General features: G+C 39.7%; 1 protein-coding gene across 4 annotated transcripts in view; it reads right to left on the bottom strand.

The window, feature by feature from the left end:
- The window catches only part of gmeb2 (glucocorticoid modulatory element binding protein 2), an 81,265-nt gene that overhangs the window by 39,127 nt on the left and 16,297 nt on the right, over positions 1–25,841 (bottom strand). For 2 of the 4 annotated variants that reach the window (XM_021313175.2, XM_012856866.3), the window contains exon 2: positions 16,239–16,397. In XM_021313175.2, the coding sequence (XP_021168850.1) occupies positions 16,239–16,381 (143 nt within the window). In that variant the 5' untranslated portion in view covers positions 16,382–16,397. Of the gene's footprint in view, positions 1–14,627; positions 14,743–16,238; positions 16,398–20,373; positions 20,631–25,841 lie in introns of those variants that run through there. The other 2 variants (XM_021313177.2, XM_036133108.1) reach the window with 2 other exon arrangements.

The following is a 25,841-nucleotide window of genomic DNA, read 5'->3' on the forward strand; positions in this document are numbered from 1 at the left end:
CTACTGGTTTCTGCCAGTTCTGTGCTAATGGTATTTTATTATCATTAATACGTTTATTTGATAGGGACAGAACAAAAACATTGTTACAATTTGAAGTGCAACCAATGCCATGTTCATTGATAATCTAGCTAATAGCCAATTTGCAGACCAGGCCCCCAAATAAACAAAACAAAAGCAAGCAGTAAAATACAAACATGAAAAACATACAGAACATGTAACACAGACAATGTTCACAGGTTTGATTAGATTTGAGCCATTGTTTTACTTTGTTGTTGAACTGTTTGCAGTGTGTAGGTTGTTTAAATTTAAGTTCTAGAAATTGCATTGAAGCAATGTCTTTTTTATGGATGTTTCTTTTTGTATTGGATGCTGTGTGGCTTGATTGATTTTTCCCAATACTTTTCTATACTTTGCTTTGATGCATAACCATAGCAACAGGGTGGTTTATAAAAGGGAGCAGCTGACTAACATCACAAAAGCAGAAATAATACGACAACTGAAGCCAGAAATCCCACAGGAGTTGAACAGGAGGCATTGTGGTTGCAGAGCAGGAGCAAAGAGAAGAGAGAGAAGGAAGAAGTTCAAACAGTCTCTAACATCCATCATCATCAGCAATGTGACATTAAGGTTAAGATTTACTGTATTAACCCCGAAGGGGGAAATTGAGTTGCCATTGACATGTCAAAAACACATTCATCTTTGTATAAAACAAATCAATGGTCCGCTTTCCCCACATGGGACATTTAACCATTATTTTGAAAGACCGTAGCGTAGAAGAAAGAAAGCAGTGGTTAAAATCCCCCGTAATAATGCACAATGCATCAGGGGATGAGCTCTGTAATGTATGCGTCACTTTGGATACTGTCTGTGTAGCTCTCTTACCATTAGCGGGTGGTGGGATATAAATAGTGGTGGAGAAAGTACTCATACAATGTACTTAAGTAAAAGTACAAATACACAGACAAAAATTTACTCAAGTAAAAGTCAAAGTACCACATTATTATTTTACTTAAGTAAAAGTAAGAAAGTACAAGCTTTTAAAACTACTTAAGTATTAAAAGTAAAAGTACTTGCCAACCATAATACCTAACGGCTTATATAATGTCATTAAGTGTACCTATCGTATTTAGTTTTAATAAATCAGTAATGTACCATTTTAATGAGCAATGCTGCAGATAAAGCATGTTTTTATTGTGTTTACCCCCTGTGACAGTTTAGATTTAGATATTTTATTCTATGCATCAGAATTCCAGGGATGACCTGCAGGGTTACATGTAATTAGGCAAAATGAGAGAAATTATTATACCTTTGAAATGTTTTATTTAATTCAAAATAAACACGTTCAAAAGAAAATTGTTTCCCTGAAAAAAGGGACTTTAAACTGACCTAACAAACATCAAGCGATTTGGAAACATTCTAGTCTTTTGTCCAAACAAAACATGAACTTAACTTTTTGCCAGCTATTTTGAGAGAACTCTTAACAGAAAGGGGCTGAGGACATTCAATCAAGGAAGAGGAGTCCAACTTGGAACAGCCACATAAAGTTCTGTAGCCTCTGTATATGGAATAGAATTTTCCCATTCTGGGAGTTAATGATTCTGCAGGTCCTGCGTACTGTGCTGCTCTTCTTGAGGGAGGGCCTAATGGTTATTTCCCGCTTTGGATTGGTTCAGCGGACTGATCCGCAGCTGCTCTATTTTACCCTGGTGCGCTGCGCGCGAGGGATAACAGTGGGGGAAAAGCATAAATAGACTGTATAGGGCTCCTTTAGAGGGAAGAGAATGAATATTGGGTCTGAACTGAAGCTCCGATGTTACAAGCTTGTTGAAATGACCCTTAAAAGTGCACACCTAAATTATATGTAACGTAATTTTGCGCACCTGAATTCAAGCCAAGGCAGCACGCCCACCGAAGCGCCACTGGTTCTGTGTCGTTAAAAAGAAAATAGCATGAAACACAGCTACGGACTCTCCTATTGATTTTAATTAGGACATTTTGGTAAGAGTGGAGAGACATTAAACGTAGTGATAAGGCTGCCGCTGATAAAAGCCCCTGGGTCCGAGGGGAGGGAGGGGAGAGGAGCAGACCAGAGCGTTGAGGTACAGAAACACAGCGCACGTAGTTAAAAAAAAAGCATAATTAATAAAAGCGAAACTTATAAACAGACTAAGTGGCGTTTTAGACTGCATCTTACGGTTTGGATCACCGAGAACATTCATGGTTTTAAAAAACACAGTAAAGTCAGAATAAATTTCGGTTCAAAAGTAAAAACGAGCTGTAGTCCAATCAGCGATTTCTTAGGTCTCCCACTGGGACGTACCTCTTCCGGTTTGTTAATGTTGTAGCGCCTTCCTAAATGTTGCAGCGCTTTCGTTATTGTTGGAGTGCTTTCGTTAATGTTGAAGTGCTTTTGTTAATGTTGAAGTGATTTTGTTAATGTTGTAATATTTTTGTTAATGTTGGAGTGCTTTCCTTAAAGTTGGTGTGCTTTTCTTATTGTTGTAGCGCTTTCATTAATGTTGGAGTGCTTTCCTTAAAGTTGTAGCGCTTTGCACCTCAGGGCCACCGTAGAAAGAGGATCAGATAGATAGAAGTCTGGACAGAGCAAAGGAGTTGAACACATTCTTCATCAGGTTCAGTTCAGGAGCAGGCTCACCATCCTCCCCGCCTGCCCCCAGCCAAACAGACATCCCACCCTCCTTTGACCCACAGCTTTCCTATCACACCTCAGTCATGGTTCCGTCATTCTTTTCTGCTTCCACTAGTTTGTCTTCAACCAAATCAGGATATGCTGCTGCTCCCTCCCCCTCCCACGTTTCGGTCAGGTAAAGAGGCAGCTGGAGAGACTGGACCGGAACAAGGCTACAGGCCCTGATGGTGTCTGCCCCAGAGTCATGAAGGCCTGTGCAGAGCAACTCTGTGGTATTCTGCAGCACCTCTTCAATCTAAGTTTGACCCAAGAGAAGGTACCGCTGTTGTGGAAGACATCCTGCCTTGTTCCGGTACCAAAGAAAACTCACCCATCAGTCATCAAAGATGACTACAGACCTGTTGCCCTAACATCCCACATCATGAAGGTCCTGGAGAGACTCCTGTTGGCCCACCTGTGTAAACACACCACCACATATGGTGCCCCCTGCAGTTTGCTTATCGCTGTGGGGTTGGAGTTGAAGACGCCATCATACACCTCCTTCAACAAACCCACTGTCCTCTGGACACAGCAGATAGCACTGTGAGGATTATGTTCCTTGATTTCTCCAGTGCATTTAACACAATTCAGCTTGCTCTGCTTTGTCCGAAACCTCAGAAGACTCTGGTGGAGGCCTCAAAAATCACCTGGATGACTACCTGACAAACAGACCACAGTTTATGAGACTGAGGGACTGTGTGTCTAATGAGGTGGTTGGCAACACAGTCACACAACAGGGGATTGTACTCTTACCATTCCTTTTCATTCTGTAGACATCAGATTTCCAGTACAAGTCTGACTCCTGTCATCTACAGAAAGATGACTCTGCAGTTGTCGGGTGTATCAGACATGGACAATAAGCTGAGTACAGAGAGCTGGTGGACTGCTTTGTGGCATAGTGTGAAGCAATCATCTCATATTGAATGTGAACAAAACAAAGAGATGATTGTAGATTTCAGGAGAAACCGGGTTCGATCAAACTCAATTTCCATCTTGGTGGCAATGGTTGAGGAATAAAAATATCTTGAATATAAACAACTAGAAAACAGAGTGGACTGGAGACTCAACGGTGAATCCATCTAGAACAGGGGTTTTCAAATTCCTTGAATGTGAGCCTCCCCTTGGAATAGGTAAAGATAACCACGCCTATTTTTAAAGTTGAACTGTCATTAGAGCAAATTCATAAACGATTGTTTTCAACAGCAGACAAATTGAACTAAACAGACGCCAATGTCAAACTGAACTCACATCAACAGGAGACGTCAATTGAAATAAAAATAATAAAAAACAAAACCTGAATTTAACAAACGTCAACACATCCATATTCCGATTTAGTTTTTAGGCTAATTATACGCAATTTAAACCTATTGCTATTTTAACAAACAAGCATTTCATTATTATTTCTTATCTGATGTATTTCTGATGTTTGGCACTCTGTTTTACCTTGTGTTGAAGTGCTCTTTAAATAATGATGACAATTATGATGATTATGATTAGAATAAACTTTTGCATCACCTCCCAGAAGCTGGAAAGAAAAGAGACAAAAATATTTTTCATACCTCACTTAGTAATTCTTAGTAACTCTAATATTTTAGTCTAAATATTTTAGACCAACAATTTTAGGCTAAAATATTAAACTTTTATTTGTTTTTCTTTTTTCTTTTCTTCAATCCCACCATTATGTTTAGTAATTTTTGCCAAAGGCTGCAGCATTTTGATTTAATCCATCTGAATGCAGTATTTGCAAGCCATACTCTGATTGGATGGGAAAAAACTGTCTGATTAGCTGGTGAGGTGGTCAGTTTTTTAAGTCGCAGCGCAGAAACAGCCGAACGAGCGCACAGCTGTTGTTGAGCGTTGAATGAGCAGGTGCTGCGAGCAAAGTTGCGCGTGAACAGAGATTGAACTGAGCGCGAGAAAAGAGGGATGAGAAAACTTTTTCAGAGTTGAGCGCACGCCAGACTGGTTTTGAGTAAGGTGACCAGATTTCTAAAATAAAATCTGGGGACATTTCTTGCTCGTGGATAAAAATCAATACATCTAATCAAGATGAAATTAGGAAACGGGGACAGTAATGGTTTCATTTATTTTTACATGTTTATTAATATTTAAACAATAAAAATTAAGGGTAAAAGACAGGAATGTGCCTCTCCAGACCTTTAGTGCATCCTAAGATTAATAAAATCAATAAATAGTGTTATTAATAGAAACTAGAACTGTGTCTCTGGGTTGGGGCAAAGTGGTGGGAGTAGGAGTGGAGGGGTCCAGAGTGGTTAGCAGGGTTTTTCAATTTTGTGGGGTCCAAAGAGCTCTGCCACCCCCTAAGGGGAAAGTGACATGAGGAAAAGAAAAACCAGTAAATACAAACATTTAGCCTGTGGCTGTCTGTGGAGACAGAGTCCCCCAAATTTAAAAAAACTGCAACAAATACTCATTCTGTTCACGTCTACATACCAATGAGAAATAGGTTTTTCTGCGTTAACATCAAAAAGTAGCAGTCAAGCCCGCTGGTAAAGGATGATATATGTTTCTTACTGTCAACTGACCACATAAGGGTTCTGTGCATCACAAAGCAGATTAATTTCTCCCACTAATGAGCTATAAGCACACAGAGCACATAGTGCATAGAGCCTGTTTGGGACAAGACATTGTCCAATGGATTGTGGTGATGTGAGGTAAAACAAAGGCACAGACTTGGAAAACCCCTTGACATGAATGCAAGTGATTGTGTGTGTAGTGCAGCATGAGCATGTATAAACTTACACAAAGTGTGTATAACTACATTATGTGTATGGTAGTAGTTGATGTGCCAGTATATTGTTTGCTCCTATAAGGTGAGTTAACTCTGGTCAGTGAGTCGCTAACATGAGATCATCTCTGGTTTCTTCAAGGCGTTCTGTGTCTGAAGAGCCATCAGCCCCGGTATCCAGAGGTCTGGATAAAATAAGAGGAGAAGAGGATATATTATGTGCAGAACTGAAATTTTTAAAACACAAGAAAAAAAACAACTAAACTGCCTCTTCATTCTGCCACAGCTAGGGAAGTGCAGTGAAACTCATGTTCAGTGCAGAGACTCAGAAAGAGGTTATATCCTCAGACAATTGGGCTTCTCAGCTCAAACCTGAGTATATCATGTCAGAGCTTTATCACTTGAACTTTATTAATATTCTAAGTAAATATTTCTCCCTTCTCGTCAATCATTCTTTACATCAATATTCCTATTTTCCTCCACTCTCATTTAATCTCCTTACCGTCTTCCTATTCTCTCCCTTTCACCTCTTGTATCAATCTTACATTATTCTAAAACAGAGACATTATATATTTAAAATCACTTCCAAAAACATTAGATTGTACAACATGAAAATGTCCTATTATTATTATTATTATTTCCTCTGATTAAATACAAAAAATGCTAATTACCACAATACTAGGAGCTACAAGCAAAAACAACATAATAAATTAACCTTAAACAGGCAGTTATCTCTTCTTCCATCATTCTCAGATCATGTAAATATTTTCTCATTCAGTTCTCCTGTTACTGACTCCTATTTTTTCATGAGGAACTTTCATAAATCCAAACTGAGCAGTAGAAAAGCTAAACCTAAGCCAGGAAGTCTATGCTCATAAATCACAACCATAAATCAGCAAAACAACTTGTAATATCTCTACTAATAACTAACTATATGAAATATTAACTAAAGGTCACCAATCAGTTCTAAAACATCTTTAGACAAACCCTTGTTGATCCCTGGAGAACCAGCGTACTAGATTAGCGCCTTACAAAGAGTTTTCAATCATTCTGTTACATTTTATCTGAGTGTCTTTTACTCATGTGAGCAGCAACTCGTGGTCTTGTCTTACTTTTTATTGATCATTTTTTAACCTGGAAAAAAAACATTTCTCACAGGATCAGCTTGATCCAAATAAAATGAATCGATTAACACACTTACCATAACACAGCAGCTCCCCATCAGTTGCCACCAGTTGACGACTTTTCACTTCTTCTTCTTCTGTTTTAAAAGTGGAGCGCTCGTCTTCTTCTTCTTCCTCTTCGTGTTTTAATGGCATCTGACATCCAAAAGGATCATTACCGCCATCTAGTGGTGCGCTCTGTTCCTCGTATTTATATTATCAGCAGCGCAACCAGCTACCGCAACACATTTTCCCCCTCGGTAAAATCGGGGACATTTCCGGGGACAGCTTTAGCCGGGGACAGGTGGTCCAAAACGGGGACAGTCCCCGGAAAACGGGGACGTCTGGTCACCCTAGTTTTGAGCGTTGAGAGTTGTCTCACTGTGCGCTTGATTGGTTCCTGCGCGCTCAAACAGAAGGCACAAATACCGCTACATAGTTTCACAGAGCTGAGCGGCAGCACCGTCTTCTTCTGTCTTCTTCTGTCTTCTTCTCGCGCCTCCCCTGTGACCTACTGAAAACCAGAAGAAAGAACAGAGCAGGCTGTACTTTTTGACGAAGCCTCTGGAGACAATGGTGCAAAGAAAAAATTTGCATAAAATCAAGAAAATTACAGGCAATCTTTAACATCCTTTTCATGACATTGTCATTGGAAAAGAGTCTCTTCAGTCAAAGGCTTCTTCAGATTGGTCATAAAACGGAAGGCTACAGGAGATCTTTCCTGCCCACAGCCATCAGCATCTATAATAACTCCTTGACAAAATGAATTACATCAACATATAATTTCCCTTTGGGATATAGTATTTTTAATTGAATTTGGCAGGTGTTCCAGATGGTAGGCCCTTATAAAGTGAATCAGCTCAGTGCAAATGTGGTTCTACATTTGGCTAGTCTGCAGTACTATGTTCATTGCATTTATCATATATATTTACTCTTTACTACTAAGACGTTTTAAGGTTTAGATATTAAAGTGTATTTCATGTGGCTGATCTTTCTCTCATCTTTGCAGAAGGTCTGCAGAAAGCAGAGAACTATGTCGTGACTATAAAAAGTGTTTTTATGAACTATATTCAGACATCTGGAGTGCTTACGGATAACTGAACTGTGTGAACTGCTTGGTACTATCTTGAAGGTCACAGTTGTTTTGCTTATCCCTACCCCTTAGCTATACAATGCCTAATAAAAAGAAAGGAGCGGGCGGAGTGCTTTAGAGCGAGTTTGGAGATCTGTATTAAGCATCTCAGCTCCTCTCCTTGCAAGATAATTTGAAAACCCAACCTCATTGTTGTCTCTCCTTCTTGTGTTGTTAATGAATGTTTTAGGTGTTTGAACCTGGTCCTTCGAGCCGGAGCCCAACATACCGGAGAATTCCTGTGAGTGAGGTGAACCGGGTAATAAGACAGTGGCCACTGCATTCAGATCCTTTTTCAAGGGCCTAGTCCATCTCACTCCTGGTATCTGACTGACGGGAAGTCCGAGGGAGGATTGACAGCAGTAGTGAGTGGAGTTTATTTAAAGGTATGAATGAGTACCTGAGGGATATTGCGCATAGATGGGACAACGCAGTCCGCGAAAGTCCGTGATAGCAAACCCTATCATCCTTGGCACTGATAGGTACGCTAAGGGGTAACAGAGCTCAAAAAGTCTGTGTAGAGAAAAAAACAAAATAGGATAACGGCGTCCAGATAATAGGCCATGTAATTCGAAACAGGGCAGCAGAGTCCTACAAATTTAAAGTCTGCATTGTGTGTTTGTGTGTATGACTGGAAAATTAAATACCACTAGGTATTTTCTTTTCATTTAAAAACAGTGGGATTATAAGTAACAAGAATTCTCCACTCGAAAGAGTTGAAGTGAGAATTACCCCAACAGGTCTTTTTATTGTTACCCCACGGTGCAAAAATCCCAGTCTATAGAACACCCTATGTGTTAGAAAAGACTGAGCCTAATTCATTAAAATTGAAAATCGATTACGTAAACCATTAAAAATAACCCCGGGGTAAAAAAGGTAAAAATTGCCAGTTTATTAAATTTTTTATATATATATATATATATATATATATATATATATATATATATATATATATATATATATATATATATATATATATATATATATATATATATATATAAATTGGTAAGAACTTTCAGTTTATTAAATTATAAGACCATGGTAAAACACAGTGCTTAATCAGAAAAAAAAAGTGTGTCGCAGAAGACTGAGATGATTGTGTTCAATGTGCTTTAATTTGGGAAGATAAGTTTGGTTTTCCACGGAGCGAACTTAAAGTATAAATCAGTTAAATAAGGTGAAACAGTTGATGGACAAAGACTAAAAAAATAAAGAAGAGAAAAAAAACATTTAGATCTGAGGGAAAGATTAATGAAGTGCTGCAATGAATGCTAAAACTAAATTCTGAACTAAAACAGAGGGCAGGGGAAAATATTATACTGGGGACATAGGTAACAGATGTGACTGACCCCTTGTTTAAAAGTACATATTGATATGTGATGCTTCACCCTCCTGTCCATATGCTGCATTGCAGGCAGAGCTGCACGCCCTCCAGGTGGCTGACCCGAATCTGGACTCATGTCCCCCTCCGAGAAGACATCAACCTGTTCAACAGTATGCGGACCGAGGCAAGGCTGGGAGCGAGGCAAGCGAGGCAAGCAGGGCGGCTCTGACGGAGCAGCTGGTGGAAAACTACGGGAGGATCCCTCCCTCATCAGACCCATTCACTCCCAAGGCAGAGCAGACACAAGAGTCATCTCAAAGCCAGACTTTATTCGCACCTCTCCGTTTTTCACATGCCAGAGAAATGGGAAACAGTGAGTAAACAAAGGAAGGACAGATTCATCAATTCCCCATGCTGGAGGTGAATGAAGTCCATGAATGAAGTCCATGTTTAGACCAAGGACTGCAGCTGACATCCAGGCCAGCGCTGCCCTCCTCCCTGATCCCAGAGAGGAAGGAGAAAGGTTTGCTGCAGAAAGTAAACTTTGTCTGGAGACTGGAGTCAAGTTTTGCGTCTGGCTGATTCAAAGAGACGGGCTCTGCTCAGCGGTGATGTCATCAGTGGAGGAAAGAAAAAGAAGAGACACTGATCTGCACAAGGTTGCCCTGATCCTGTTTTCTGATGGATCTCAACAAGATCAAGGGCAGATGCCGTGGTTGTGGACAGTGGTCTCGTTCTAATGCATGTCACAACTGTGGACACTTGGGACATTGGAAGAATGACTGCCCACTGGAACCGCAGCAGCCTGGTGCCGGTAACTGACAGGTGGGGGATCGGACCCTGGATCCGGAGGCCAACCTCGTTGAGAAGGGACCTGCTAAGGGGCGTGAGGCTTCACACAAACACACCGCTACACCTGTGTTTGAATGCTGAAATGGTACCTGCTTCAACTGATCCACATAGTTTTCTCACAGAGGCCATCACACACTTAGAATGTGCCACAGCTGTTACAACAGGCACGTATCTCCACACAGAGACCCCTGCCATTTTAAAAAATGCCTTTAAAATGTTTTCTATGCTGGTAATAGGTGATTTTTTTTTATTTTGTTGTTGACTCGGGTGCAACTCACTCTTATCTGCTAAATGTATCAAGGAACAGCCAAAGCTCAGTGGTTGTTATGTTCATTCTGTCTCAGCTTTAGTTAGGGAAAGTATTTCTGTTTCTTTTAAAGTGTTTCACTCCGCAGGGAGTGAAGCTGAAGCATTTTTCTTTTGGTGTCTCCTCTGTGTCCTTTAAATCTTATGTATAGAGCTATGATGTGTAGATTGGACATTATCATTTAAACCTCTGACGGACTGACAGTTCACACTCAGGACTCTGACTTTACTGCAGTACATTGGGCCCTAGATAAATATTTGTGTGCATACGAATGGAAGCTTCAAGCTGCTCCTGTGCCTTAACATTTTGTCTCAGCAGTAAATGCTGTGATACCCAACAGTGACATAATGATTCAGATGACTTACATAGTACTTCCCTTGTGTCTGACGGACCTGACTTTGACTTGTGGAAAGTTTCTCATTTAATTCATTGATGATTTGTTAATCTGCACCGAATCAGCTAATCAATGCAGGACAGACATGTTAAAATAGCTTTAACATCTCTATAAAAAAGGCCATAAAGTCTCAAAATCTATATGCAGTTTGTGCAGGAGGAAGTCACATTTTTGGGCCATGTTCTTTAACATAAAAGCAAAAAGTAGTCACCTCAGCGGACCAAAGCATTTCTAAAAATCCTAAAACAAATCACAAAGAAACAAATTATTTAATTGCTGGGTATGACAGGTTACTGCAGAGCTCACATTCCAAACTACTGCAAGCTTGACTCTCTGTTGGCTGCTTTAATACACGGACAGGGACTAGCAGCTTCTGATAAAAATCACATGGATGTCTGAGGCAGAACTGGCTTCCTCTGCTCTGAAAGCAGCCTTGTCCTCTGCACCGGTGCTGGCTTTGCCAAACTCTGACAAACCATTTGTTCAAATGACAGATAAAAAATCTGGTTCCATGTCATCTGTTTTGTTGCAATCTCATGGTGACAAATTGCGACCTGTGGCTTATTATTCCAGTAAACCTGACGCTGTTGGCTACAACTCTCTGAGTGCTATATGTTTGTATCATGCTTGAACAGCACATCTTGAAACCCCAATCTGCTTTAAAATGTTTGTCTGTAAAAGACCTTCCTGACTTTGCTTGTTTCTTGTTTCTGTGCTCAATGTTGCCATGACATGTCTTTCACAACCACAACTTGGTAGCAGAGTTTGGCTTTTCCTTGCCCGATTTTAAGCCTCCTACACAGCTGTTTGTTTCAGTTCATGACAGTGTTTCAAACCACATATGACATTGATGATCATTAGCATCTGTTTGGTATAATTGGTTGATCATACACCTGATTATAATCCTACAAAATTCCTGACTTTGGGCAAGTGTACAGTATGAACGTTGGTGTTCACTGAAACGGAAGCTAGAGCTTAATACTTTTCTTTAATCCGAACACATTTTAATCACATACGGCAAAGTCACACACATAAACAAGCTCCTGTCATCAACCAGCTAACAGCCGCATTAGACGAGCTACCAGACTGACGTTCAGGCGGCACCTGAAGTTCGACTTCTGTTTAGCTCTCTTCACCTTCATCAATGACGCCATGTTATTTTAGGTCGTGTGTCACTGTGGTGCTCTTGTCATTTGTAGAATTTACAAAAGCAATATTGGAAAATGCCACCTCACTGCTTTTATGTCGCTCTGCAGTCAGTCAGCTAGCATTCTTCTTCTTCTTGAGTTTATTGGCGGTTAGCAAACATCTTTTGAGTGTGGTGAGGAGTGTACGTCAGCTAGCATTGACGGCTCCATGACATGGCGAGTGATGCATTTAATCGCGTGACAACGAATGAACAACGAAATTAATTGCCAAAGCTTTTAATTGGCAATTTTTATCAATTTTATTGATTTGTTGTTCTAGCCCTATTTACAACAACTGCCTTTCACATAAAAGGATGGTCTGCTGCTGACCAGTGTACAGACATGATGGAGACGAGGGTGTCCTCTGCCTCGGCACTGGAATGGACAGAAAAAGCCGAGGTGAAGACACGTTTATCAAGGAGCATCAACTAACATCTAAGAGGAACTCCATCCTCTGCCACAAAAGCTGAGTGGCATAACACACACAAGTTGCAGGAAAAAAAAAGACTCCAGTTTTCCTGTTCAAATCAAAAAAGATTAAAGCATTTTAATCCTTTAAAGGAAGTGCCATCAAAAGAAAACACTTGCATGCAAAAGGGGACAGCTAACATACTAAAACTCAGTATAACATTTATAAAGTATAATCTAAACAGATGAAGGTGTTGTATAAAGAACATTAAATATTACCCACTGCAATATTAGTTTATGGGAAGGAAGTGTAGAACAACTTAAAGTATATGGTAGTAGCCAGGTTTTATAGTTTTGAAACATCAGCAATGATGGCATCAATATAGAGGTGAAAATTGGAAATAATTTGAGTACAGATTAAAACATCGTATTACATTGTGAAAAAGAAAAAAAAACATATCCATAAGAGGCAGTATGGTCTTAAACAAATAACATGATAAAAAACTTGGTTCCATATATTAAAATATAGGATGGATTAAATTCCAGTCAGATTGCATTGGCATAAACACAACAATGAGGAGATGATTAGATCTGCATTATTGCTTAGAAATAATGTGCAGAAAGCACAACTGTCTAAAACTTAAAGTGCAGGACAAAAAAATAAATAGCAATTTAGAAGCTATAAAAAAACAACTTGTGAGTAAATGATTGAAATAAACGTGACATCCTTGTAGATAAATAAAATTAATAAAACAATACATAGCCTATGGGTTGAAAATGATGGATATTGTTCATCTAAAAGTTAAATAATAAAAAATATATATATATATATATATATATATATATATATATATATATATAAGGGCATATATAAAGGCTCCATTAGTTGGAAATACAAAATTACAGGGTTTATACAGGAATGAGTGACCCTAATTTAATGCTTTTTAATGCTCGTAGAAATATTTTTAATGCCATCAACAAGTACCCATATATATATATATATATATATATATATATATATAGTACTTGTTGATGGCTGAGATTAAGTTAAGTTAAGTTATTAAGTTAAGTTAAGTTACTAACAGAGCACCTCCTCATGGAGTGTTGTATTGGATCCAAATGTTGTTCGAAGACCGTCTGATTTCCCTACATTAGTGGCATTAGAGCTTGCTCCAGCTGCTGCTGTGCTGTTTGCGGTAGCTACTGCGGACGTGACTGCGTTGTTACAGAAAAGTAACTTGACATTGTTAGCTGTTGTCTGCCCCTTGCAGCTGATCTGTGGCTGTCTGCAGTGATGTAGTGGTCCCTGGAGAAGTGGGTAACTTATACTCTCATTGTTTGTCCTTTTAGACACAGCTCAGAAAAAATATTTCCTTGAGCTATTACGTGAGGTGTGAAAATACTGTTGTCTCTTTTTTTAAAGATTTTATCCAGCTTCTGGCAGGTGATGTAAAATTTTCTTTGGATTATATTGAAGGGATTCCTACACTACATCCAGAATCAACATTTCATTACTTCAGTTTACAGAACTTCTGTTTGTTTTTAAGGATTTAAACAGCTTATTATTATTGTTGTTGTTTTAAACTGTTGAGTCTTTACCCAAGTCATTTTATTAGATGTTATTTTGTTTTACCTTATGTCAGAGTACTCTTTAAATAATGATCATGATCATGATCACAAGAAACTTTTGCTTCATCACCCAGAAGCTGGAAAGAAAAGAGACAAAAAAGATTTTCACACCTCACTTAGTAACTCAAGGAATTATTTTAAACTAAATATTTAGGCTAAAATATTAAACTGTTTATTGGTGGTTGTTTTTTCTTCAATCCCACCGTTATGTTTAGTAATTTCTGCCAAAAGCTGCAGCATTTTCATTTAATGCATCTGAATGCAGTATTTGCAAGCCATACTCTGATTGGATGGAAAGAAACCTGTCTTTGATTGGCTAGTGAGGTGGACAGTTTTTGAAGTTGCCAGCGCTCAGACAGAGTCGAGCGAACGGAGAAATCATAGACATTATATATTGTGTCTATGGGAGAAACAGCCGAGCGAGTGCACAGCTGGTGTTGAGCGTGGAAGCAGCGGGCAGACACGGAACCGAGCGCGAGTGAGCATAGTGGATTGCGAAGAGTTTATCAGAGTTGAGCGCGCGGCAAACAGGTTTTGAGCGCACGCGCGTGATGTTTAAACGCTGAATACCTGTCTCACTGCGCGCTCAAACAAAAGGCACAAATATTGCTCCAGAAATGGGTATACGTAATTCTGACTGGAAAAATAAGTGGCTATACGCCGTATACCCGCGAACACCCTGAACTACACCACTGCCTGTCCGACTTCATGCGAGATCGTGAAGCATTGACACCCATTGTGCAAAGCTTATTTATTTTTTTACAAACACGGCAAAATCCTTCGTCATCCTTACCGTCGACAGGCTGCAGCCATGTCCCGAATTCGTCGTTTTCCATCCACTTTTGTTGAAATTTGCATTTTCCCATTCTCTAGCTCTTTCTCCGCCTCGAGCTACTTTCCCGAACATTGTAAACACATACGGCTCTACGATCAACCGGAAGCAGTTTCACGTAAACACGCGGAATTAGTTATATTTGATAATATAACTGACGAAACTGTTTTTATGACCATATTTTTTTAGAAAAAAAATAATGCCACCAATAATTACATTTAATGACTTTTAATGCCCCGCAGAAACCCTGAATTAGCTTAATAGCTCACTAAATTAACAATATATGGTAAATTGAGCGTTGAGCATTAATATTTGACAGCATCAAATATTAATGCTAAAACAAAAGGACTTAAAACTACTCCACAAGTAGTCACTGGACTGTATATTAATCATTCTAAAACAGCCAATACTAAAAAGTACACTGGCAAAATGCACCCTAGTTGATTTCAACCAACTCTTTGCCTGTGGTCTTTTAAGCCAGATTTAACTAATAAATTCCCAGTTACCTATCCTGATAAAAGGGTTATACGGGAAATTAGGTTCCCTGGGCATCTTCGGATCTGGCCGGGCTGGCTGAGTGATTGCTGGGCATGCACAAGCTGCTAATGAGTAAATAAAAACTTTAAAGAAGAAACTGTTGGTAAAAGCTTGGTGCTGGGGGACAGTCAAGCAGTTAGGCACACTACATTGGAACACCTGCTATGGAAACATTTTAAAACAGGACTATGCCTGGATGCTTTAAAGTAGTGGAGATGGAATCAAATTCGAGTTTCAGAAATGTAATCTGGAGGAGGTTGCGAGCAGAGAACCCAGCCAGAGTATGTACACTCCTAAGCTCTGAAGGGAGGAACCCTTAATTAAATATGAAAATCCCGCAGCATGTATCTCGGGGTACAGGGGAAATGGAGGAACTTAACAGGACATCTGGAAATGTCTTATGCTCATAACTCTGCTGCAGCCTGTGAGGTGATCTCAACACCAGTGCACCTAGGACTGGAGGATATGATCACACTGATTTGAATGCCAAACAGATTTCAAATTACAGTCAGGGGCGTGATAAGACACCCAAGACCCAAGCTGCTCTGGTAACAGTGGAATCTGTGGATCCCTCGGACTTGATGAACTCATCACAGGTGGTGGATGTGTATCCACAGCCATGGAACTTAGGACCATTTGGTGCTCAGGAAAGACAACAAGGACGTCCCACATAGGGCTTAAAAAAATATATTATTTTAGTGATTAATTATTTTGTCAATTATTCTGAATCAAGTAACCTGGTCTGGCTGGCCAGGCTAGCTAAAAGACACGGAATAATATGTATGTATGGAAATATCTTGCTGCATGAAAAGATTTGTTCATCTTCAGGCTTTTTTACACAATTTTACCTAGGGAAAGATTAAGCGTGTTGTCCACCAGTGTAAATAGACACAGTGGATTACAGACATCTAACCTAATGATATGGGTGAATAATATCAGCAAAAGAATCACATTTTCTTGGCTTCCTTTTGTTGTCACAATTCTAAATGAGAGGTCAACATCCGATTCCATCAGAGTTGTGTCTGTCCACGTTACCCAGTCTGAGGAGTCAGCTCTGTAGTCACCAACACGGCTTTATCCTCCTCGACCACAGAGGGAAGTTCGTTGGACAAAGGTTCTGGAATGGTGACAATGACCACTTCACTCATCTCTGGGATGCTGACATCTGATGAAGCCATGGATGGATCTTTAAAACTAAAGCCGTAAAAAAACAGAGACATGAAGGAATATAAAATGTGGAAACTACAGGGTGGAACATAGTGAAAGCATTTATGAAACGGTGATAACAGATCATGCCTCCAAAAGTTGAACAGTGTGAAAGTCTTAACCCTCTAATCTTTATGGTCTAAAATGTAGGTTGGATCAATATTTAAATATGGAATTTTAATAATGATTTTATTATTTTAGAAATAACGTTTTGATTAAAAGAGCAATAAGTTAGAAATTTACTGTAAAGTTAACCAAAATTATTCTCATTTGTCTCCCCGAATGGAAGTAACATTCACTATAAACAATTAGTCCTCTCCATTAACAATGTCTTACTCAAGTTTTTCTCCTTTCAAACCTTGAGGTACGATGTGGAACTGTTGCAGTGTGTAGCCCGTGTTTTCTTCCTCATTTCTGAGCCAATTATATGAGAGTTGCCAACACAGAGCGTAGTATTTGGTTTTTATTTTGTTTGGAAGCCAGTAAGAGAAGCCGACCAGAAATAGTCTCAACAATACCCAAGAAGCCTCTCTATCCTTCAAAAAGGGAAAACGACAAAAGGCGGAGTAAAACAGGTTTTGAACACTCTTGGAACCATAACAGCTATCAGAATCAGAAATACTTTAATAATCCCAGAGGGAAGTTACTGTTTCAGTACAACCGCCATCACATACATCACAAACATTTCAGGGAGAGACGATTAGGCCATGCTACCAAGAGGCGCAACAACAACAACAACTAGGGGGCGCTATAACAAAGGACAATGCGTTTTGGCCTATAACCACCAAACTACTGGTCGCACACTCAAAAACTTCACATCACTTTGTTTATTGGATGATTCTGCAAAAACAAGGGAATTGGCACACCTTTTGTTTTCCAGCTAGTTTTCGCGCTACATGGCTACAAAGGTTAAACCTTTCTTGTTAAACTCCTCCTACATTTTTTGTGCAATCTGCGCAAAACTCCATATATAACCGTGTAATGGACAAATAATTCAATTCAATTAAATTTTATTTATATAGCGCCAATTCATGAAACATGTCATCTCGAGGCACTTTACAAAGTCAAAATCAATCAGATTATACAGATTGGTCAAAAATTCCCTATATAAGGGAACCAGTTGATTGCTTCAAAGTCCCGACAAGCAGCATTCACTCCTGGAGAAGCATAGAGCTACAGGGAGAGTCGTCTGCATTGTCCATGGCTTTGCAGCAATCCCTCATACTGAGCAAGCATGAAGCGACAGTGGAAAGAAAAACCACCCTTTAGCCGGAAGGAAAAACCTCCAGCAGAACCGGGCACATCTGCCTCGACCGACTGGGGGTTACAGAAGACAGAGCAGAGACACAACAAGAGAGACAAACAAGCACAGAAGCAAACATTGATCCAGTAATCTGTTCTATATTAGATGATAATAGCGGGTGAGCTGTCCTCACCCGCTATTATAAAAGAAGTTAACATGGCGGATTTTTTAATTTTGACTTTTTTGAAATGGAGTGCTAAAATCAGTGATTGTTAGCTAGCTAGCTCTAAATGTAATTGCTGATTATTCTAAAACCATAACAGATGTTAATATGTCCTTCATAACCCATACTCCAAATAAGATTTTGCACACGTGTCCCGCGTTTGAGGCTCGTCCATCACTAGGGGGCGCTGTGATGTCAAGAAATCTACTACGCAAGAATGGCTGTTTGGATTTTTACAAAACCTTCTTTATTCCCTTCTAGTCATAGCCCTGAACTAAAGTATTAAATATAGTAATGATTGAAACAAGTGGGCAGGGCCTATTTCCAAAAGTGTGAAAAAAACCTTGAAAACTTAAAAAACTCACCAAAAATCCATTTTTTTGGTGTAACGATCTCAGATTTTCAGGATGTATTTTGTTATGCCGGAAGCTGTTTGAATATGCTTATTATTATTATTATTATTATTATTATTATTATTATTATTATTATTATTATTATTATTATTATTATTAATTATATTTTGGTATTATAATTTTAGTAGTAGGTCATTCACCTCAAAATTCCGCTATAACAAAATATAGTTCAAATGGTGGTGATGTTAGGCTAGAAGCTTGTAATAATTTATACTACTAATGCATTAATTAATTAGCTGTTATGAACTCATTTATGCTGGAATAAATGATCTGATCGGATTTTAACCGAAGAGGTTTATCCGGCAGACTGTGAGAACCCCAATATAACTGCAATTAGAGTTTAAATCCTTATTACTAATCACCATGATGATGTCTCTGTGTTAATATAAGATGTTAACTCCGATAGGAGGTTTGCTCTGAATTCTGAATAACCATGCAACTGTGAATTGGATTAAACACAAAACAATTTCTATTCCGCAGTTGTTGTTTATTCAATGTAATTCCCTGTTACAGTAATTCTCTGATTCAACAACCTTGGAAATCTTACTCACAACTAAAACTAAACATGCAAAATATATATGTGGAAATAAAAGAACAAAACAAAAAAAACAATGGATTAAAATGAGCGGTTAGCAAATCTTAGTTCAACTCACGGTTGTTTAAACCTCACATTCAAGATGTCTGCATTTGACGTCGCAGCATTGAGAGGCAGGAACCTGCTTCGGGAATCTGGAAGGACGCCGTAAGGCTCTGACAACAGCTAGGTATAACTCTCCCAAGATGGCGACTATGATGACGTATGATCTACAAATTTGCGTGATGCGTGGTCCTAATGATGTCACCACACTTACGCTGATGGGGTAAAACTCGCTTCGAGAGGGTGCGGCTAACCGATGAGTTTAAAGAAAAAACGCGAACTAAGTTTCACACAAAGCGATTGCCTCCGCTGATAAGGAGAGCAGAGAGAGAGGGGGGAAAGATGGAAGAAGATGGAAAAAGAGTTACAGAAGGACCCACAGCGGGGTCTTTACGAATCACAAATAAAACACAGCCAAAGTCACCTTCACAAATGCATGCACATACAAAGAAAATATTCAGCAAAATAAACCCAACTCTGTCTTGGAGTAAAAAGCATTAATGTCTAACTCTTGGACTGAATGTATTTTTACGCAGATGCATTCAAATAGTCACCAGAGTAAAGAAATGTATATTATGTTATGATACTTTTTCTGGGATGAACCCGGACACAGCACGCACACACAGAGTCAGTTCTTATGAGTGAGTTTTATTGAATAGTGTGGAAGATGGATGATGAGACCAGAGTCTTTCAATGGACGGAGGTGAAGGGTGTAGAAGCTGGCCGGCAAGAGGCGTGTGGGGAGACTGACCGGGAGGAACTCTGGAGCCGTGGACTTGAGAGCAGAACCTCTGAGCCGGACACTGGAGAGCGGAGCATCCGAGCCGAGCTCTGGAGAGCTGAACCTCAGAGCCGTGCAGTGGAGAGCAGAACGTCTGAACCGTGTACTGGAGAGCAGAACGTCTGAACCGTGCAGTGGAAAGCTGAACATCAGAGCCGTGTACTGGAGAGCAGAACGTCTAGAAGGCATTTTATTGTGGACTTAGTTCGGCGATTTTTTTTAAAAGCCCTTGCTCAAAGTAGACGGGGATCAGCAGGTTTGGTGTGTGAAAGAAGATACTGGAAAACATCCATATATCTTTGTTCGCCGTACCGGTTGTACAACGTAAACTCCTGTGTGTTTCTATGCAAGTTCGCTTCGCGCATTCTCGGTGTTCTTGAACTGACGTCACATGTCGGAAATGGCCGAGCGTAAACGGAGGCAGCACTCAAACGCGGAATACCATAATCGGTGTAAAAAATGCGCAATATTTCATATTTAACCTTAATTTGAACACTTTTGATACATGAATATTCGAAGTTTACCTTTTTCTGGAAGTTATTCTACGGTTTTCAGGATTTCTTTTCAGTCCAAGAGTTAGACTTTAACCTAACCTCCTAACACCCGCCCAGGCACATCTGAAACACCCTGTGGGTGAAAAAGAAATAAAAGGGGAGAGCCCCGTTACTTTGAGGTGATTCAGGAGTGAAGTCCCAGCTCCGGGGTCTGTGAGTGTCCTGGAGCTCTTGACGAACGCAGGTGCGCGCCGCAGCGGGAACGGGATGAGAAAGTCCCTCCGTCTCTCTCTGTCCGGACTTCCAGACGCTTTGCTCGGCCCAGCAAAAGCGTAGTCCTCTTTCGATCACTGGGAGATAAGGCGGCTCCCAGTCTTTGATCAGAGGGAATTTAAAAAAGTACTACTTTTAAAGTCAACCTCCTGTTCTGTATCTATCAGCAGAGCAGGGAATGGAGGTGCGTCGGTAAATCTTCGGTCCAGCAAAGTTATCGAGCACGTGGCGTGAGGAGGGGGGGGTGGGGGGGGGGGGTTGGAGTAGCAGCTGCGTGCCTTCCCTGACTGGCTGAATGCCAAGAAGAAGAAAGATTTCGGTCTGTGGCCGGACTTTATAGCCATTACCTTGGCAACCATAGACATAATATAAGAGTAGACCCCGCATTGACTGTCGCTGCGCAGGAATTACGGGCGCCACCTTGGGGCGGTCGACTTGATACCTAATCCTGCTGATTCAAGCTGACACACTAATGATGCCTCAGCACTGTGCGGCTCATTTTTGTTTAAATCGAGGGATTATTTATGTCAGGGCTCGAGGGATAACTTTCACAAGCAAGATGAAAAGACATTGTTTATATTTTTGATCAGAATGTAAGTTTTCTATAGGAGATACAAAGTTGTTGTTAGACATTAGTGAATAAACAGCATATATATATATATATATATATATATATATATATATATATATATATATATAGTGAACCCTCGCTATATTGCGGTTCACCGCACGGTCTCGCTGCTTCACGGATTTGCATTGATGAGCCGTTCATTACAGTTCTCATCAGGTGGCGTGTCGGTTTATAAGAATATTTTTGCCCAGAAGAAAAAATAGTGACAACTACCGATAAAAATGTGTTCTTCTCCCGAAAAAAAACCTCACCTGCACCGCGGGCTTTAGAAGAAAAAAACGCTACAGAGCGGAGTCACGGATGCAGCGCCTCAGTCAAAAGAGCAGTGAAATACACACGAGTCACTATTTGTCCTACTGTACTTTGTATTTTTTTAATATTAATTTTTCATTTTCTCCCGTTCTAATCCAATGACTCGGGTCGCGGTGGGCCACGCTGATCTCCGCAATTTGAAGCCTTCAGTTCGTATTGATTAAAATTATTATTTTACAGCTTATTTGTAAATAATAATAAAAAAACGTTTATATAGTACTTTCATTTGTTAAACAAATGCTTGGGCCGGTAAAAAGGTTTTGTTCTATGGTTTCAATATACTATAGTGTATTTAATTGTATATAATAATTGTAAAAAAAATAAAGGTTACTACTTTACAGATTTCGCCCATCACGGGTTCTTTTTGGGAAGTATATGTACATATGTACATGTACAAATGTGTTTGTTTATATAGCAATAAAAAAATTATAAAAAATGTGTGCGTGGCTGTGTTTTGAAACATACATACATCATGTCAGAAAATTCTATTACTTTTAACCCCACTAAGATTATTTAAACGCATTGGACCATTTGTTATAATAGCTATAGTTTTAAAGTTTTAAGCAAAACAAATGTGAAAATTAGTTCAACATTAAACGAGTTATAGTTGATTAAAATTGATTCTGCACCTGGTTAACACATTAGACTTAGCGGAGTTGTCGACCGCCCCAAGATGGCGCCCCTAAATCTCGTCAGCGACTATAGGCGAGAGCGGTCGATGCGGGGTCTACTTTATATATGTCTATGTTGGCAACCTTATCTCGATCGGCGGCCATTTTGCCGTGTTGCATGATGGGAGTTGGTGGCCATTTTGGCCACATTGCATCATGGGAAATGCAGTCCGTCACGTCCCGAATTAATGCAGTTTCGTCACGTCTGAGTTGGCATTACAATTCCTTGAGGTGTAAAAGGAAGATTTTTGCACACGTGTCCCGCAATTGAGGGTCGTCATCACTAGGGGGCGCTGTGATGTCTAGAAATCTACTACGCAAGATTGGCTGTTCGGATTTTTACAAAACCTTCTTTATTCCCTTCTAGTCCTAGGCCTGAACTAAAGTATTAAATATGGTAATGATTGAAACAAGTGGGCGGGGCCTATTTCCAAAAGTGTGAAAAAAACCTTAAAAAGTTACAGAAATTTACCCAAAAACAATTTGGTGGTGTAATGAGCTCAGATTTTCAGGATGTATTCCTTGAATAAGGTGTAACAATTCTCTCACTGCATGTATTGAGGTTTTTGAAAGTTGCACACTCTGTTTTGTTAAAAGTTTGTGAAATGGAGAAATCAATGTATTTTTCACAAATATCTTCCTAGGCCAATGTAAATTTGCACATTTGTATATCACATAAAGACTAAACGTAGATTTCAGTTTGGTAAAAGTCCAGGAGACTATAAAGTTATTTTTTTTTTCTGAAACGCTTTTTTCAAAGGCCATTTTAAAAATCACATGGTAAGAGAAAGCACTCTTTGAGATCCAGTTTGAGATCTGAGTGCCTGGTGGTGGAAAGAGGCCAACTTCTCTCCTGTTTGCTATTGAACTTAGAAGCGTTGCCGATTTGACAGTACAGTAGCACAGTTAGCAGGTGATAGTGCAGTTAGTTAAAATACATTACACCGGTTGTTGGGTCGCTTTCATAATAAAGCATGCAGTAGAGATGGACTAGTTTAGACAAAACATACAAATTTAAGACTCTCACAGCTGAATAACAATCTTAAAGTCTGGTAAATATGGCCAGTATATAAAACACCACGCTAATTATTTTTTAAGACCATCATCCAAGGATGATTTCTGTCCTGATAGCCTAAAGAACATTGTATCTAATTAATATTTCATGTGGAATTCTATGATTAAGGTTCCTAAAGATGGACCAAGTCTGTATTTATTTTTGAATTATAAGTATACATCTTATATAAGACCAAAAAACAGAGGAGTGGTAGCCTATTAGTTAAAGCACAGCGCTGGCTTTCTGGGAACGCTGAAAGCTACCTGGTTAAAATACTACAGAGTGACTCTTTAGATCCCTGAGCAATACCCGTAGCCCTAAAACACTTCCTGGGTACTGCACAGCAGCCTGCTGCTCAATAAGGGTTGTGTTAAATGCAAAGGACAAATTTTGTTGATTTAACAAAGTGGACAATGTGGAAAATGTGGACAATTGTTGACAAATTAGTGGTTAAATTTAATCTACAGCAGTGGTTATCAACCTTTTTCAGGCCAGCGCCCCCTATCCATTAATTCAGTCATGGTAATAATAACAGCAACAATGAAGATAAACATATAATTCAGAGTTAGAACACAAATATAATATAAAATAAACAAAACAAGGAAAGCATTACCACACAAACACATGACCAAGTGACTTACTCAACATATTCGTATTTTTTTTCTTACTGAAATAGGAAATAAGGATGTGTATTTATTCAAATATCTTTTTAAATTTGAACACACTCTCCTGAAATGTCCAATAATGCCTTTAATGCTCTGTTTGCCCTGAGCACATCCAAAACAACACAAGCATACTATATGCCAAGGCTGAGATGGGATGATACTGCCATGTAGGGAGGGTTTGCTAACCTGCTGCAGCCATGCTGTTAGGTCTGGTGGTGTCACTGGCCTGGCTGACTCTAGTTACATTGACATTGGCCCCTCCAAAAAAAGTTGGTGACTGCAAGGGTGGCTACGTTATTGTGGCTGCACAATAACGCAACTCACCCCGTAATTCTGCAATTCCTCCTCTACTGTACATGTCTGTTCCATTCCAGACCGCCTGCATAAGTCAGTGACAAGCAAAGCCAACTACATCTACTATTACTCTGTCTAGCTCCATTCTGAAGTTCCTTAGAGCCTGAGGAGAGCATGTACGGTCATCATCATTACAAGCAGAATCTTTTTGGAGAGGATTGCCACGTTTCAAATTAAATGTTGTAAAGACAAATTTGCTTCCTTATTTTGTGCAAAAAGAGTGGTTTGCATTCAATATTTAAATAAAACAGGTAATTTTATTGTGAATATAAAAAATATATATTAAATTTGTGGTTAGCAATCTCTATTTACACTATTTAACTTTGACAAACCGGAGGTTGTTGACGTTCTTTTTCCTGTTTGCTACGATTGAAACTGTGGAGCTTGACCCGGCCGGAGCCTGACCGAAATGCAACAGAAAGTTGGAGTTGTCCCGTAATTTGACAGAGAAATACGGAGGGTGGGTCTGTCGACGATTACGTTTGGAGTAGTCACAGAGAATGTGGAATCTGAGGGTGAGTTTAGCTAGTTTTATACTCACCGCATTGAACAGAGCACAGAGCACACCAAAAGTGACAAAATCGCATGGGCTCCGCAAGCTGCTGTGGCGCGAGATATTGCACTTCCAAGTTTTTGTAACTTGCCGCGGACCACATACAAGCCTAATTCCAAATGGGGGGATTCAAAGGAATTTAAAGAAGGAGAAAAATAGACCCAGATGTCCTCCAGCAGCCTAAGCCTACAGCAGCATAACTATAGAGATAGCGCAGCGTAAAGCTAAGCCACTCTAACTTTAAGCTTTGTCGAAAAAGAAAATTTTAAGCCTAGTCTTAAAAGTAGACAGGGTGTCTGCCTCACGGATCAAAACTGGGAGTTGGTTCCACAGGAGAGGAGCCTGATAGCTAATGGATCTGCCTCCCATTCTACTTTTAGAGACTCTAGGAACCACCAGCAGACCTGCAGTCTGAGAGCGAAGTGCTCTGGGGAGTTTGGGGAGTTTTTCTTCCCACTGTCGCTTCATGCTTGCTCAGTATGAGGGATTGCAGCAAAGCCATGTACAATGCAGATGACTCTCCCTGTGGCTCTACGGTTCCCCAGGAGTAAATGCTGCTTGTCGGGACTTTGATGCAATCAACTGGTTTCCTTATATAGGACATTTTGACCAATGTGTATAATCTGACCCAATCTGTATAATATGATTGAACTTGATTTTGTAAAGTGCCTTGAGATGACATGTTTCATGATTTGGCGCTATATAAATAAAATTGAATTGAATTGAACTCTGTTAGGAACATACGGGGTCATCAGAGCTCTGATATTGATGTTGGATCGATTCCATTTAAATTTTGCAAAATCAATGTGTAGAGAATGAGCTTGATTAGTTTTATAGTGACGTGGTTGACATTGATGTCAAGAGGGTAAATGCAAAATGGCCCACGCAAGTAACGCACCGCTCTGAAAGCCATCTCAACTGAAGTCTGACGTCTGGAAAATTTTTGGATTTAAAACAACTAAAGAGAATGTGGTGGATAAAACCAAAGTGATTTGCAAGATCTGTCAAGTGGAGGTCAGTTGTAGAAACACTACAAATCTCAGAAATCACTTGACAAGATATCACACTATACGACATCCGACAACAAACCTACCGGAGTGAAACAAAAGAAATTGATGGACTCTGTAG

This window comes from Fundulus heteroclitus, unplaced genomic scaffold (genome assembly GCF_011125445.2).
Source record: "Fundulus heteroclitus isolate FHET01 unplaced genomic scaffold, MU-UCD_Fhet_4.1 scaffold_58, whole genome shotgun sequence".
Lineage (NCBI taxonomy): Eukaryota > Metazoa > Chordata > Actinopteri > Cyprinodontiformes > Fundulidae > Fundulus > Fundulus heteroclitus.